We start from the raw sequence: 15,144 nt of genomic DNA on the forward strand, positions 1-15,144 counted from the left end.
TACTCTACCCCTCCACCGATGCCCCTCCCCCTCCATTCCTTCCTGCAAGCCTCCTCTCCTCTTCTTTTCCGCATCGCGGTCCTTCTCGCGTCGTCTCGCCACGTCGGAAGCCCGGCGAGGTGGCCATGGACCTCCCGCCCTGCGCGAAGCTCTCGACGATGGAGTGGTCGATAAGCACCCACAACGAGAGGGTCTCGTCGTCAAGCACGGGGAGGGTGCGTCGGACGACACGCTTGACGATGTCGTTGGCACTGGAGGACCGTGACTTGTCCTAGCAGAAGTGCGTGGTGACACCGCCATTGAGGCTCTTGGCGCAGCATCTCGACCTCCTCGACGGGCCACTGGAGCAAGTTGCTACCGTTCTTGCTCCACGGGAAGGCGTTGCCGCCGCCCTCGCCCGACGACGACGACACGCCGGACCTCTTCTCCGACACGCCGGCCTTGGGGCCCCTACTGCTGCTCACCGTCCTCGCCGCCGGCATGGGCCGCGGGAGCGCGATGCGGATGACGCCGGCCAGCATCGCGACGGCCGCTGGTGCGCCGTCCGGGCCATGGGGAAGACCCAACCCACACCGCCGCTGCTCGCCATTGCCGCAGGTGGCCTCCCGCCGGGGAGACCCGCGCTGCCGCCACCCCGTGAGCAGCCGCCCACCGGAGATCCGACCGGCACTGCCGCCGCCGCGGTCGGCCGCCTGCCGAGGAGCCCGACCCCGCGCCGTCCTTGCGCCAGATCTACGATGTGAGAGAAGGGGAGGAGGAGGTGGAGGTCCTTGCCGCCGTCATCCTTGCGGCCCACCGGGCTTCCGATAGCCCGCTCGGGCGGTGGCGAGGCGGGATAGAGGGTGGGGAGCAACCGGTGGCGGCGCGGGATGGAAAGCCGCCCGTGTCACCCGCCTATACTCCTAGCAAAGAGTTTGACTGCTGCAAACTTCTGACCAGCCCTATACAGAGGCAATTCGCTAGAGAATCCAGCGGCACTCGCAATCGAATTGTGAATCAAACCAAGAGTCACATTTTTTGAAATGTTTATTAAAGGTGAGGGAAGATTTTTCGGGATGTGGTACCTTCAAGATAAAAGATGGATCACAAACCAGATTTTGAGAGGATACTTAGGTGGCTCTAACCTTTGAAAGAGCAATTTTCTAGATTGTATAACATTGTCTATAATCCCATAAAATAGTGGCAAATGTGATAAATCAAATGGCATTGAATATCTTTTTTCGGAGAGCATTAGTTAGGGATAAACTAGTAGCTTGGCATAACCTAGTAGCTAAAATTACTATTTATCGGCTTTCTAATCGGAGGGACATTTTTACCTGGGACCTACATAGCCGCGGCTATTTTACAGTACGGTCTATGTATCAATATCTTTTAAACCAGGTATCCCCTCCATCAATAAATTCATACGGAAGCTGGAGATTTCACTAAAAAATAAAGATTTTCCTTTGGTACCTCCAGCGAGGTGTGATTTTAACAAAGGATAATTTAGCAAAGTGAAGATGGTCTGGGAGTAAAAATGTTATTTCAGCAATTGTAATGAAACAATTAAACATCTCTTTTTTGACTGTCAGCATGCTAAGATTATTTGGAGGATTGTTCATATACCTACTAGGTTAACTGCATCTAAATCAGTATCTCATGTGCTTCGAAACTGGTTAAATATCATAAGAAAGAAAGAAAAAACTACTGATTTTTGTGAGGGTCGTAGCTTTTATGTGGGCTATTTGGTGTACGCGTAACAATTTAGTTTTTGAGAAAAACGGTTTATCTCTTGCTGTTTTTAGGGAGTATATTGGTTGCGATTTTGATCTCTATTGCAGCGTGAGGAATCAAGGGAAACTACCTGTTCAGCAAGCAAAGCGTTGGAGATTGTCGCTTTGGATATCTTTGCCAAGAATGGATGGAGAAGCAATAATAGATTTTGGTTTTGATTTTTTTCCCCTTTATATGCGTACATATTTTCCCTTTTTTCATCAGCTTTTAAGCTAAGAATGCTGTAAAACTTGGCTACATGCGGCAGAGGCCAGAAACATTTCCTTTTTCAAAAAAATGAAACAAACAGATGCAGCATGCGAAACTTGGCCTTCGAACTGCAGATCAAGCTCAGTCACGGATATAAACAGGAGGCGGGATCGAAAACATATGCAAAGATTTGTAAAATTACTCTGCATTGTAGGGGGAAAATATCCCAGTTCAAGACTTTGCTACCTGCAAAGTAATACAACCTACAACAAAAACATCTCAGATGGACGCCTCAACTGGAAAACTATTGTGGAGCATCTAAAACAAGCTGCTGAACCATTCATTTACAGCCATTGATGAAAAATCCTGGAAAGATAATTTATCTTGCAACTGCAGCTGCAGCTTTCTAGGAAGGTAGTTCACCAAAGCTATGAACTGGGCCGGCGGTGATCGTTTTCTGAGGATTAATGTCGATGGGGCTTTAATTTCTACAAGAACTACTTGTATACAGGAGGATGTGGGTTTTGTAATACGGCTGTGATTGGTAGGGTGCACAACCCCTATCCAGACTTGTGAAGTGAAGTCCACCTGTGATTGATAGTCTGTATAGGGCCGTTAGGTCTTGTTTAGTTGCCAAAGTTTGGAGGTGTCAAATTACTGTTACAGCACTGTAGCACACTGTTACGTTTCGTTTGTATTTGTGAATTATTGTCCAAACATTGACTAATTAGATTTAAAAGATTCGTCTCGCAAAGTACAACAAAACTGTGCAATTAGTTTTTAATTTCGTCTACATTTAGTACTCCATGCATGTACCGCAAATTTGATGTGATGGGGAATCTTCTTTTTGCATAGTGCCAAAGTTAAGAGTTGGGGGTGAACTAAACAAGGGGTTAGCCAGGCTTATGTAGTGCAAAAGGAGACTTCTGGTCTGGCTTACCGGGAACGCAAATGAGTTGCATTTTCAGTTATGGAGGCTAGCTTAAGCTGTTGGTGGCCTTATGGGTGAGTCGCTTCACATCTCCTTTTTGTCTCCTTCCTGCTTTCGTTCTCACCCCACCGTTGCCTCGCCGCTCCATGAAACGGGTAAATCGAGATCTCGATGCAGAAGACGAAGGTGCCGACGCTGCTACGGCGCTCGCGGTTGGGTGGAGCAACAGCGTGGGTCCTGCGGTGGCGGCTGGCCGGCGCGCGACAAGGAAGTTGAGCGAGAGGATGACCCAATTGAAGAGCGCCGCGAGGGAGAGGATGATGCAGACAATGATGCCCCAATTGTTGTGCAGTCCGATGGCGGCGACTGGGAGTAGCTCCGCGTGCTGCAGCGCGCCGATGCCGAGGCCGAGCGCGATGAAAGGGGGTAGTAGAGATCTTGGCGTGGAGCCCGTCGATGCTCGTACGGAGGCATCAGTTGGGCGGAGCTCGGTGCCGTCAAGGACGACTAAGGCGAGAGCTGGAGGTAGGGGGACGGAGCGCCGAGAAGCCTGGTGGCGAGGAGTTCGTGCTGGACAGCGGGGACGGATTGGGGAAGAGGAGAGAAGGGATAGAGATGATTGGTGGTTGTTTTACCTCTACGGAATACAAGCGGCAAAGCTATCTTTAGACACCCAATTAAATACGGGCACCTTTCATTAATTTAGCTTGGATAAGATTGCCCTAGGTTAGAGTTAGGCCATGTTTTGGATGGGTTAGGTCCCAGTGCAAGGTTTCATTGCACTGTTTTCAAGGATACCACATCATCCCGTAAGGTGTATTCTCATGAATGAAACAGGGAGTCCCAGTGCACAATTTCATTTCACGATTTCATAGGATGCCCATAACATTTAATTGTGAGGCATGTTAATGGATATGGTTAGATGAAATGAAACTCTATAGCCCCCAATGCAAGTTTCAATAGGTTTCATAGTCTTGGAAACAGTGTATATACAGTTTCATCCCGATGAAACTCCTTCCCTCTCTCACTTCATAACTACTATACCATGTCATCACATATGCTGATGTGTCACCGTATTTAATGTGCATGAAACCTCTATGAAACTCCCACTGAGATTAGTCTTAGAGCTAAACTCTAGCTAGCCCATATATGTTTGGAGGCATGGCTAAAAAATAGAGCTAATGTCTGTAAAGTGTCACTTTCTCTCTTCTCCTCCGTAAAGTTAGAGGCATTTTGATATTTTCTCAATGTAGTAGTTTCCATTAACATCTATTATACATTACCTTAATCTGGCCAGGGTAATCATGCATTCGGGTGGAAGCAGTAGCTAGCAATAAGGAGCGGGCAATGTTCGGAACATTATTGGCGAGCCGATACTGCAGGCGCATGCAGCCGTAGCACCACGCCAGCTCCCGTTGCCATCATTCCGTTCATCCGTTGCCTCTACTGGCTATTCTGCTGCACAAATTGCTTGCTTGCCTATGGCCTAGAAATCCAGAGATGAGATAAAAGCAACACAGCTATTGTGGCCTTGTGGTGGATGTGTTCAAAACTTTGGTGGTATTTGGTTGAAAAAGAGGGAAGGTCTTCTAGCTTAACTTTTATGCTTTTACAATTCAGATCATATCGTTTTTTAGCACATGCAAGCACTTTTCTTCAAAACATTTGTTACAAAACCATGCGCCATATGTTCACGCGACAAGATAGAACATAGAAGAACAAGAACCAAGCCATACGAGAAAAACGTTCACATATATAGGCATGAGCTGAAACAAATTATTAATAAACAAGCGCAGATCAACAGCAAGCGAGCATTGCATCTCGATCGGTCACACACAAATTAAAAGAGCTTACTCCACGTACAAACTACCACCGTACCGAGCCTTCATGCCTGATCGTCGTTGCCTCTGCGGGCACGTAGCGGTAGCAGCACGGCAACTCGCGTTGGCATCATTGTTGCCTCTGCTCTGCTGGCTACTGATCTGCTGAACAAATGCAGTGGTGCATCAGTGCATGGGCTATTGCTTGCCCGTGGCCTAAAAAGGTCTGGTCGTCTAGAGGTCAGAGATGAGATCATAAAAGCAACACTATTGGTGCCGTGTGTTCGTTGTTCAAAAACTTTGGTGCTAGCTAGTATTTGGTAGAGAAGAAGTGGGGGGAAGGGGTTTTCCAGCAACCAGGCTCCATTTTGCCTCGTTTTCAGTCAACATGTAAAATGGAGCCAAACGTTTTGTTTCAAATCGTGCATCAGGTTCACGCGAATACGGGATAAGATAAAAGAACCAAGGCATCCGATCGAGAAAAAACAACATATCTGATGAGGTACTAGGGGACAGATAATCTAGCCGTGACCTGAAACGAACAAGCGTAGATCAACACACCAAGCGAGCATGCTGCATGCATCTCGATCGATCTCACACAAAGAACTCTCGAACAACACAAGTACACAACCACATCGCCAACCACGTCCAAACTACCACAGGCAGATCATCACACAAGTAGAAACGGATCGGAAAAGAGAAAAACACAAACGAGGTAGCTAGCACTAGCAGCACATCAACTACGGGAACTCGAAACACACGATATGCTAGGCCATGCCGGCGGTGCATGGGCGACATGTTCAGTGAGGAACGCGGTGGCCGGCCGGCGGCTGACAACCACCAAGACTTCACGCACAAACCACACGCGCCGGCCACTACACCCGGTTGGACCGGCACATGTAGACGGTGAGGTGGGGGGTGGCTCCGGGGTCGGAAGCCGTCATGCAGGCGGCGTAGAGGTTGGAGATCCGGTCGACGTCGAAGCTGCTGCTCAGCAGCGGCACGTGGCAGAAGCACGGCACGCCATCGACGCCCCTGCGCACGGAGCCCACCACGGCCTCGCAGCACGGCGGGTTGGGCGGCGCCGACGACGACCGGCGGCCGCCGCAGAAGAGCTCCATCTGATCGGCGAGGACCGCCGTCGCGCAACCCGATGTGCCCACGGGCGCGCCGTTCGCCGCAGCCGCAGACGGAGGGCGCGGGCGGGTACGACGGCGCGCCTCCGCCGGCGTGGCCGCCGCGAGCCGCGCGGCAGGAGGCGTAGAGCCGGAGGAGCTCGGTGCCGTTGAGCCAGGCGCGGACGAGAGGCTCCTCGGCCGCGAGGCGGCAGAGGCAGCGCGCGCCGCCGCTGACGCTGGCCGAGTGCACCAGCGCCTGGCAGCACCACTTGGCGGGCTGGCCGGGCGCGCAGAAGAGCGCCACGGTCGGGGCGAGGACCTCGGGCTGGCAGCCGCGCACCGCGGCGGCGTCACCCGGGGCCGCGGCGAGGAGGCCGACGACGAGGAGGCCGAGCAGGAGGAGGACCTCGCGGGACCGCGCCATGGCTCGCCAAGAGGTTGAGTCCCAGCAAGGAGGAGCAGCTCCGGGGTGGAGTGGAGTGGACAGTGGAGACTGGAGACTGGAGAGTGCCCCCCTCTCGTCTCGATCGCCTGCGTTTAATAGAGCAAGAAAGCCGGGGGAGTGCCGCAGTAGGCAGAGCGAGGAAATGCTCGTCATGGGCTCATGGGTCGGCAGCAGGCCTGGGCTCTTGGTCAACTCTTTGCTTTCCAGCCCACACAGCATTTGCAACCTCTGAAATCCTTCCAAAAAAATGAGACGTACTGCCTTCCAAGTTTGTAACTAGCTCCATAGCCCAAACAGTTGGACAACTAGCAGAAACAAAATTATGGCTGCGCACATGCTTTTGATTGAGATACAAAAATGTTTTACCTGTTTTTTTTAATTTCTTCTAATCCAGCTTTCTTAATTTGAGTACTCGTCAGGTACTCGCATGCTTTTCATCCCAGCAGTTTCTTAATTTGAGTACTCGTCAGGTACTCGCATGCTTTTCATCCCAGCAGTTGTTTGAGTGAAAATCAAAATTCAGACGGTGAAAAACAATCGAAAACGTTTTAGATAGGCACATGTTAAGTGAAAATTCACTTGGAAACATCAATGGAGTCGCTGATCAAAACGTGTGGATTGGTGGACCGTGCTGTTTGGCATGCCGGATCAACAAACCAAGATCAACTGCAGTACAGATGCTCCTCTTGCATTCTGCAGCACTGTTCTGACTTCTGAGCTAGTTCTGCCATGGCATGTGACCTAGCTATGAGCCCTGCTGTGAGTCTCTGAGCTTGCCCTACTATGGTTATCCCATCCAGGTTCAACAAAGCTTGGGCAGGATCTTAATCTGGGTGCCTCCTGGCTGCTAATGATGACAGTAACGAAGGATACGGGGTACCCACTGGAAGGAGGTTTCGGCAGCGACCTCGTGATGGGTCACATGGCTAGCTCGCAGCAAAAGTTGAAGCTCTGGCGCCCTTGCCGTCTTGCCGAAACCGCGATGCGGTCAGAGGCAGCTCTTGCTTTTGCGCAGAGAGCCAGAGAACTCATACTCATCTTTGAATCGCTGACGGTGATTTTCTTCAGGGTTTAAGGACAATACTGCTACAATTTCAAAAACTGTATTGGAGATTTTATGTATTGTACTACTTGCTTGCTTGTCTTCAAAAATCAAAACTTACAAAGCTAGAACGTTTCATGGTACGGGCTTGACATTTTCAAAAGCGTGGCACAACTGGATGAAATTTGCGACTTGCTAGCTTGTTGCTTTACGTGGGTTCATGCTTTACGATTATAAATCCGGTTGCCTAGAGCTGCGAGCGCCTGGATCTCTCGTGCATCTCTGGCAAGCACAGCTGCGTGGGCAGCTCGATGAGCAGCTTCCGTCCCATCTCTCATAAATTTGCTTTTGTGAAGATTAGCACGCTACTGGACATATCACATATCAGTCCCTGGGAGAAGAGACCACAACAGAATGTGGGCGCTTTCTTCAGTTATTGGATTTTGGGAGAAATAACAAGTTTGTTTAAGCACATAACGAATAACAGCACCTGATTTTTTTTTAGATGTTTGCAGCTAATCCGTTATGTGTAGGTGGGTGTGGGTCTAATCCCTAGGCTGAAAAATAAGCAATCCTAGAAAGGTAGGCTTGCATGACGTTGCAAATGAAGAAATGCCCGGAGGCCCGGAAGACAACGTTACCTAGTTGGTATCTACACGGCTGCAGATGACACAATGGCTTTCATTTTTTTAGATGTTTGCAGCTTGCACGCGTGGACTATAGATGTGTGAATTACAAGGATTTAAATTTCGACTGAATTTATGTTTTTTCCTAGGGGGAAGAAAAACGTCATTTTAATAAAGTTTTTTCTAATTAAGGTTAGATAAGTTGAAACCCTGAACGAAACAAATTCTAAACCGAAAATTAAATCCCTAGTGATGCCCCCCCCCCCAAAAGGCTGAGCTCGCCATGGGACGAGGCCCGGCACAGCGGTTCGAGCACTCCGGGAGTGGCTCCTAAGGTGAGGGTAGCCATGAACTTCCTCCGTTTCAAATTGTAGGTTGATTTTATTTTTCTAGATTCATAAATATTATTATACAACTAGATATGGTGTATGTCCAGATGCATAATAACATCTATAAATTAAAAAAGTTAAAATGACGTACAATTTAGAACGGGGAACAGGGGAGTACAAGACAAGGCGTGCGAGCTGAATAGCTGGTGCGCGGCTGCAGGCCTCCAGCTACTCGAGCTTCGTCGCGGCCGTCGACGCCGCGGTGAAAGACGGCGTTGCCATCCTGTCCTTGTCCCTCGCTCGGAGGTCGCCGATCGACGTCGACTTGTACGTGCACCCCCTTTGCATCGCCATGTTTGATGCCATGCGGGCGGGCGTCCTCGTCGCCTGCTCGGCCGGCAACGCTGGCCGGCGAGCATCCTCGCTGAGCAACATGGCGCCGTGGATCGCGACCGCCGGCGCCGCCACCCTGCACTGGGTGTTCCCGGTGACCATCACGCGAGATCCTGAAGCCGGACGTCGCGGCTCCAGGCACCAACATCCTCGCCGCATGGCACGACGAGTCGCCGCCGACGCGTGCCACGGAGGACCCGAGGCGCGCGAGCTTCATCACCATCTTGGGCACCTCCATGGCGCGCCCGCGCTTCGCCGGCGTCGAGGCACAGGAACCGGGACTGGACGCCGGCCATGATCCGCTCTGCGCTGATGACGACCGCCGGGGACGCTTGACAACCGGGACCAGCCCGTCGCGGACAACGACCACACCTTCAGGAGGCCTCCGGTACGCGGAAGGTGAGGCGAGCACGCGAGGAACGGCCGGGACGCGGCGGTTGTCCGGCCGGCGAGACAACGACCCCAGGCCAGGGGTGGACGGTAAATGAAATACCGTCCATCCCATGGTTCCTGTCAGCCGTTGGATCGCGCTTGTGCGGCCGAGATTGCTCCGAAAATTACATAACGAGACCCCTGATGATTGCCGTCCCGTGCCCCCGTCCGCCCCGGCGGCCAGAGGACCTCTTGCGACCCGCGGCGCCGCCGGCGGAAGGCAGACGCAGAAGCTTGTTCCGATGATGTGCCCTTGCGGCGAGGCGCCCTGCCGGGCAGAGCAGCCCTTCTCAGCTGCTCGTTGGGAATTGCGAGGCAGCTGGGCTCAACAGCGCTGGGAACGCCGACTGGACGCCGGCCATGATCCGGTCGGCACTGATGACGACCGCGGCCATGCTCGACAGCCGGGGCCAGCCCGTCGCCGACGACACTCCCCCCGGCAGCGCCGCGGCGCCGGCTTCATCCGCCCGCAGCAGGCGCTGGCCTTCCTGTGCACGCTCAACTACACCGCCGCGCAGGTGGACCTGAGCAAGTGAGCAACGGCACCGTCGTCCGCGTGCTGGCCGCGCACCGCGAGTCCGTGACGAAGGTGCTGGAGGGCCCCGAGACCTACTCCGTGAAGGTCGCGGCGCCGTACGAGCTGGTGGAGGTGACCGTGACGCCGCGTACGCTGGAGTTCGGTACTCGTATGCCTTTCATCCCGCAGTTGTTTGAGTGAAAATCAAAAGGCAGATGCTGAAAAACAATCGAAGACGTTTTAGATAGGCACATATTAAGTGAAAATTCCAGTTGGAGACATGAAGCGAGTCGCCGATCAAAACGTAGACGGTGGACCATGGTGAAAATTCCAGTTGGAGACTCTTGGTGTTTGCGTGCAGGATCAGCAACTTCTGCAGCACCGTTCTGAGCTACTTCTGCCATGGCATGCGTCGCCTAGGAGAAACTGAACCCTGCTGCGCGACAGAGTGCACTCCCGTTGTAGTGGGCTACTGCAACTGACAGGTGGGTGGACAAAATTAATGGCCTCCATGACGTTCAGTCCGTTGCATTGCCTGACCTTGTGGCTTCTGCTTGCACAGCTCGCTGGATCCGTGACTATCCCGCCACCGAGCAGTCCGAGCAGAGCCCACCATGGGCACGAGCCTCAGCCTTCCAACGCCTAGATCGTCTACACCGACCACGCCGCCAAGCCGTCCCATTTCGCCATCCTCGAGCGCTGGTACACTTCCGTGGTGGCCTCCCTCTCCCCTGCCGCCAACTCCACCTGCGCGCGTCTTCTACGTCTACGACACCGTGGCGCGCGGCTTCGCGGCCGAGCTCACCGCCGACGCAAGGCCCGGCGCCTATCGAGCACTCCGGGCGTGGCCGGCGTGTTCGAGCCTTCGAGGACAGGGTGGTGTTTCTGCAAACCACCAGGTCCCCGAGCTTCCTCGGCCCCCGACGACGAGCAGGAATCCGGCGTCTTGCCGGACTCGAACTTGGCGACGGCGTCATCATTGGCTTTGTCGACAGCGGCATCTGGCCGGAGAGCGCCACGTGGGGTCGACGGCCGCTGGCGCCGAGCTCTTCAAGTTCGCGGGCGGGACCACGAGGGGCGTGGCTCCCAGGGCGAGAGTAGCCATGTACAAGGCGTGCAAGCTGGTGCGCGGCTGCAGCTACGCGAGCATCGTCGCGGCGGTCGACGCCGCGGTGAAAGACGGCGTCGCGGCCATGCTGAGGCACAGGCACCACGACTGGACGCCGGGCATGATCCGGTCGGCTCTGATGGCGACCGCGACCACGCCGGACAACCGGGGCCAGGCGGCCAGCCCATCGCGGGCAAGGCTCCCCCCGGCAGCGCCGCGACGCCGATCAGGTCGTTGGCCCCTAGGGGCGGACGGTACTACATCTACCGTCCGGGCCTCCGGGGTGGACGGTAAATAAAATACCGTCCACCCCTGGGCCAATCTCGGACGTTGGATCGGGCTTGCGCGAACGAGATCGGCGCGTATAGCAGCAGGTAGCGAGGTCCTCTGCGCCTTCCCTGCGCGGTTCCCCTCCAACTCCAAGATGCGCCGAGCTCAGCTCTCGTGTGCCGCGGCGCCGCCCAATGCAAGAGCAAGGATCGCCGCCCACGGCTGCGGCCGCGCCATGGACGTCGGCACATTTGGAATGGCTCCGCGGCGTGGACGTTTCTGGATTAGCGCATCCGATCCCGCCGGGCCGCCGCGCAGTACACTCATCCGGGCATCCGACCGGCGTCCTCCCCGGCGGCGCGTTCGCCTCCGCTGCCGCGGCAACTCGTGAGATCGAGACAGGCGCGTGCCCGAGGCCCGTGGCGAGCTGCTTGTGCTCGTCCATGTCCGGGACATAGAACCGTGCTGCGTCAGGCTCAGGCAGCGGTCGCGCCGGCGGCTTCGGCGGCCTCAACTACCCGTCGTTCGTCGTGGCTGAGCAACGGCACCGACACCCGCGTGCCGGCGCGCACCGTGACGGAGGTGTCGGAGGGCCCCGAGACCTACACCGCGAAGGTCGTGGCGCCGGGGACGCTGGAGTTCGGCGGGCAGAGGAACGAGCGGGAGAGCTACTCGGTCGGTCGTGTTCCGGAGCAAGAAGGGCCCCGCGAGCGCGCATGGGCACGGCACGCGAGGGGATGGCGCAGCAGTTCGGGGAGAACGACGTGCGTAAAGTGAGGAGCCCCGTTGCCTTTTTCTCCAACTGATGCCATGGCAGGTCAGCTCTGGCCTCTGGTCGTGTTCCACTTCCAGAGCAAGAAGAGCCCGGCGAGAGCGCGCGTGCCGTGGCGGGGAGCCGGGGATGGCGCAGCAGTTGGGGGAGATCGTGTGGGAGAAGGACGCGCATAGAGGACCTCCGTTGCGCTCATCTGGAACTGAAAATCTGATGGCATGGCAGGTCACCTCTGGGGCCTGCGTGTAACAAGCATTGTGTCTTTTCGGTCGAAAACAGAGTGAATGCCATAGGAGTAATTTGTTCGTGTTGGTCATAGAAAAGGGCAAAAGGCCGTGTTTTCACTTTTCAGGGTACTGAAATGCAGAGTTCAGCCGCATGGTAAGAACGCCTCTGTTATGCTGCCTCATGATCCTTCAGCTCTCCTTGAACCATAAGCGTTTCAAAGATTTTCTTCTTCATCTAGTTTCTACAAAGTAAGGATACCGCAGCATTGAGTGCTAATATCAATAAAGACGTCCGCAGAAACGCACGCAATTATGCAGATATTCAGAAACGACCAACACACTAGGTGCACAATAAGATCACTGAAGAAACAAGTTCTTAACAGTTCCTGCATTCATCTACCGACCCAACCTAAACTTCTTGACATGTTCAGTTGCAGGATGTCCCTGAACCAAACGCACGCTAACACCACGACTTCAGGAGCGCTTCCAGCCAACTAAAGACACCAAGGTTGCATCGCCATCCTAATCTAGAGACTGATGAAACTACCATCCCTCCTTCGAGCGAAGAGGGCCGTCACGGCTCAGACGCCGGTGGATCCAAACCCTCCCTCGCCACGCACGGTGGCGTCGAGGTCCTCCACCTCTGCGACTTCCGGCGTCGCGATCACCTCGATGATCATCTGCGCGATCCGGTCCCCGGGCTTGACGGCAAAGTCCACATCCGAGTGGTTGAAGAGGATGACCCCGACGGGGCCGCGGTAGTCGGCGTCGATCACGCCGGCGCCCACGTCGATGGAGTGCTTCAGCGCCAGGCCCGACCTCGGCGCTGAAAAGGTGCAGACAGACCGTACAAGCATTTCATCAAACACCTGCGGGGCGCAAACAGCCGGACAAAGAAACGAGACGCGAGAGAAGTGGAACCGGAGAGGTTGGTCGCTCACCGACGCGCGCGTAGGTGCCTTCCGGGATGGCGATGGTGAGGTCGGTGGGCACCAGCGCCTTCCCCCGCGCCGGCACCACCATCTCCGCGGCGCTGACAACACAAAAGAAACAAACCGTCAACAGATCCGCGCGGCCCCGAGGGTTTCTTGGGCAAACAGGTGGGCGCCGACGAAGCGCGTACCTCGAGAGGTCGTAGCCGGCGGCGAGGGCGGAGCCGCGGGACGGCAGGACGGCCTTGTCGGAGAGCTTCTTCACCTTGAGCAGGGGCGCGATCTTGGAGATCTTCTGGGGAGGCTCGTGGACGGCGTCGGTGGCGGCGGCGCCGTTGGGAGCGGCCATGGCGATGGTCGAGAGGGTTCTCGGGAGCAATCGGTGGGAGAAGGGGAGAAATCTGGGAGGAGTTGGAGTTGAGGGGAAGAGGAGGCGGCGGTGGCGCGGGCTAAATAGGGAGGCGGCGGCGCGGGAACAGGTGGCGCCAAACTTTCCCGCCATATTTACCCTCCCTCGCGCAAAATTTTCCTCGGCCGGTTGGGTTGGTCTCGCCGCCTCGGTCTCCGCTGCCACCCATTTTAAATGCCACCAGTCAAGTTCTTTTTTCCTACGAAGAACCCCTGCTGATTGGCCTATTCTTTTTTTCAGTTTGTGAAATTTAATTGGCTTGTAAAATGACAGCTCCGGATTTAAATGATGTACTAGCAGAAGTGCCCGTGCGGTTGCTACAGGTCTTTACCCTCTCCAAAATAATTATCTGCTTATTCCCAATTCATGTTTGATGGTGCTATATCACTTTTCTTCTTCTCCTTCCAGAAATTCTACACAAGGAAAATTAAAGAAGTAGATAAGATATCACAAGGAGAAAAGTTCATGGATTTCATACCAGGTGCTATCACAAGAATATGGATGTTCTGGATGTAACTGGATGCTGTGATCCGTCACCTTTTTTCATTCCTGAGTTATCTGCTATATTTCCATAAAATCTTCGCACTAAAAAATGTAACTTTGGTGTGCGTAATTGAAAATCGCAATTAATTTATTATCACAATGTATGTTGATCCAATCATCTAGCAATTTTAGTATTAGAATGCTCCATGAAATTAGTATTTGGTCCCGCTCGTTCTCCGGTTGTATAATCACTAAGTTAAAATTTAAATTAGCAATTCTGATTAAATTAAGGAGGTTCAGCCAGCAAAATTGTAGAGCAGGCCTTGAGGCTGTCTAGGTTGAAACTTTTGGTATATAGATTCAGTATGCACGCAACTTTAATTTTAACTTTCATGCATTAGCATGTTATTACAGACGTATTGCCCACAAAACTTTCAACCTATATAAAAAAGGAAATTGCCCTTGATTAGAATTTGCTGGACCACTTCTAAATTTAAGGAAATTGCCCTTGATTAGAATTTGCTGGACCACTTCTAAATTTAAAACTTTCACTGCATACGAATTCATCTAGCAATTACTGAACCAGCTTGAGCATACTCCAAGCCGCATAGTACCAACGAGCACTCCAGGCAACACCACTGCATCAGTAATGTCAGGCGGATGCCAGGCACCGGTGATGGCCTGCGGTCAGCGTCAGGCAGCAGGATGGAGATGCTGCACTTTGCGTCTATGCTAGGTAGAATACTACGACAACAACTTATGCTTTGCTACTGCATGGATTATATGTGAGAACGCAACGAACCGCTTCCAAGAAGGCCGGCGTTAGATCAGGGCGGCGCGCACGGGTGCAGCAGTGGGCGACAGCACCTGTGCACGGCGAGATCGGAGCTCCGTGTCGCGCCATCGGTGCGGCATGGTGGGGAGCTTGGGAAACAGAGGAGATGGATCGGAACTGTTGGGCCATTTGACTAGGCCGCAATAGGAAGTTCATGCTCCTATCAGGATGGCGGGTTGATTACAAAAAATGCGAGATATTTTTTTTTGCAAATTGTCAACAACTATGACTGTTTAACTCCTAGGACTGCAGGTTGATTACAGAAAAGTTGAGGGATTTTTTTGCAAAACAACCACAACGGTCGGAAGAAACAACCGCACTTTAATATTAGGCTAGCATAAATGCCCGTGCGTTACTACGGTTTCTTACCTCTCCCAAGTTGTCATCCGCTAGCTCCTAGTTCGCTTGCTTCACTTCCTAATCTGATTTAGAATGTTTCATAATATTTGTATACATCTCTAATTTGAACGGTGGAATCTCAATTTTTATACAT

At 53.4% G+C, this 15,144-nt stretch overlaps 1 protein-coding gene across 1 annotated transcript; it reads right to left on the bottom strand.

Moving 5' to 3' along the window:
• Positions 1-12,333: 12,333 nt before the first annotated feature.
• LOC117836465 (deoxyuridine 5'-triphosphate nucleotidohydrolase) lies at positions 12,334-13,478 on the bottom strand. The gene is made up of 3 exons (XM_034715898.2): positions 13,116-13,478; positions 12,934-13,025; positions 12,334-12,818 (listed from the first exon to the last, which is right to left on the bottom strand). Exons 1-3 carry the CDS (start codon positions 13,424-13,426, stop codon positions 12,574-12,576), a joined length of 648 nt encoding a protein of 215 aa, XP_034571789.1. The 5' UTR covers positions 13,427-13,478; the 3' UTR covers positions 12,334-12,573.
• Between the last annotated feature and the right edge of the window lie 1,666 nt (positions 13,479-15,144).

Source organism: Setaria viridis, chromosome 9 (assembly GCF_005286985.2).
Source record: "Setaria viridis chromosome 9, Setaria_viridis_v4.0, whole genome shotgun sequence".
Taxonomy (NCBI): Eukaryota; Viridiplantae; Streptophyta; class Magnoliopsida; order Poales; family Poaceae; genus Setaria; species Setaria viridis.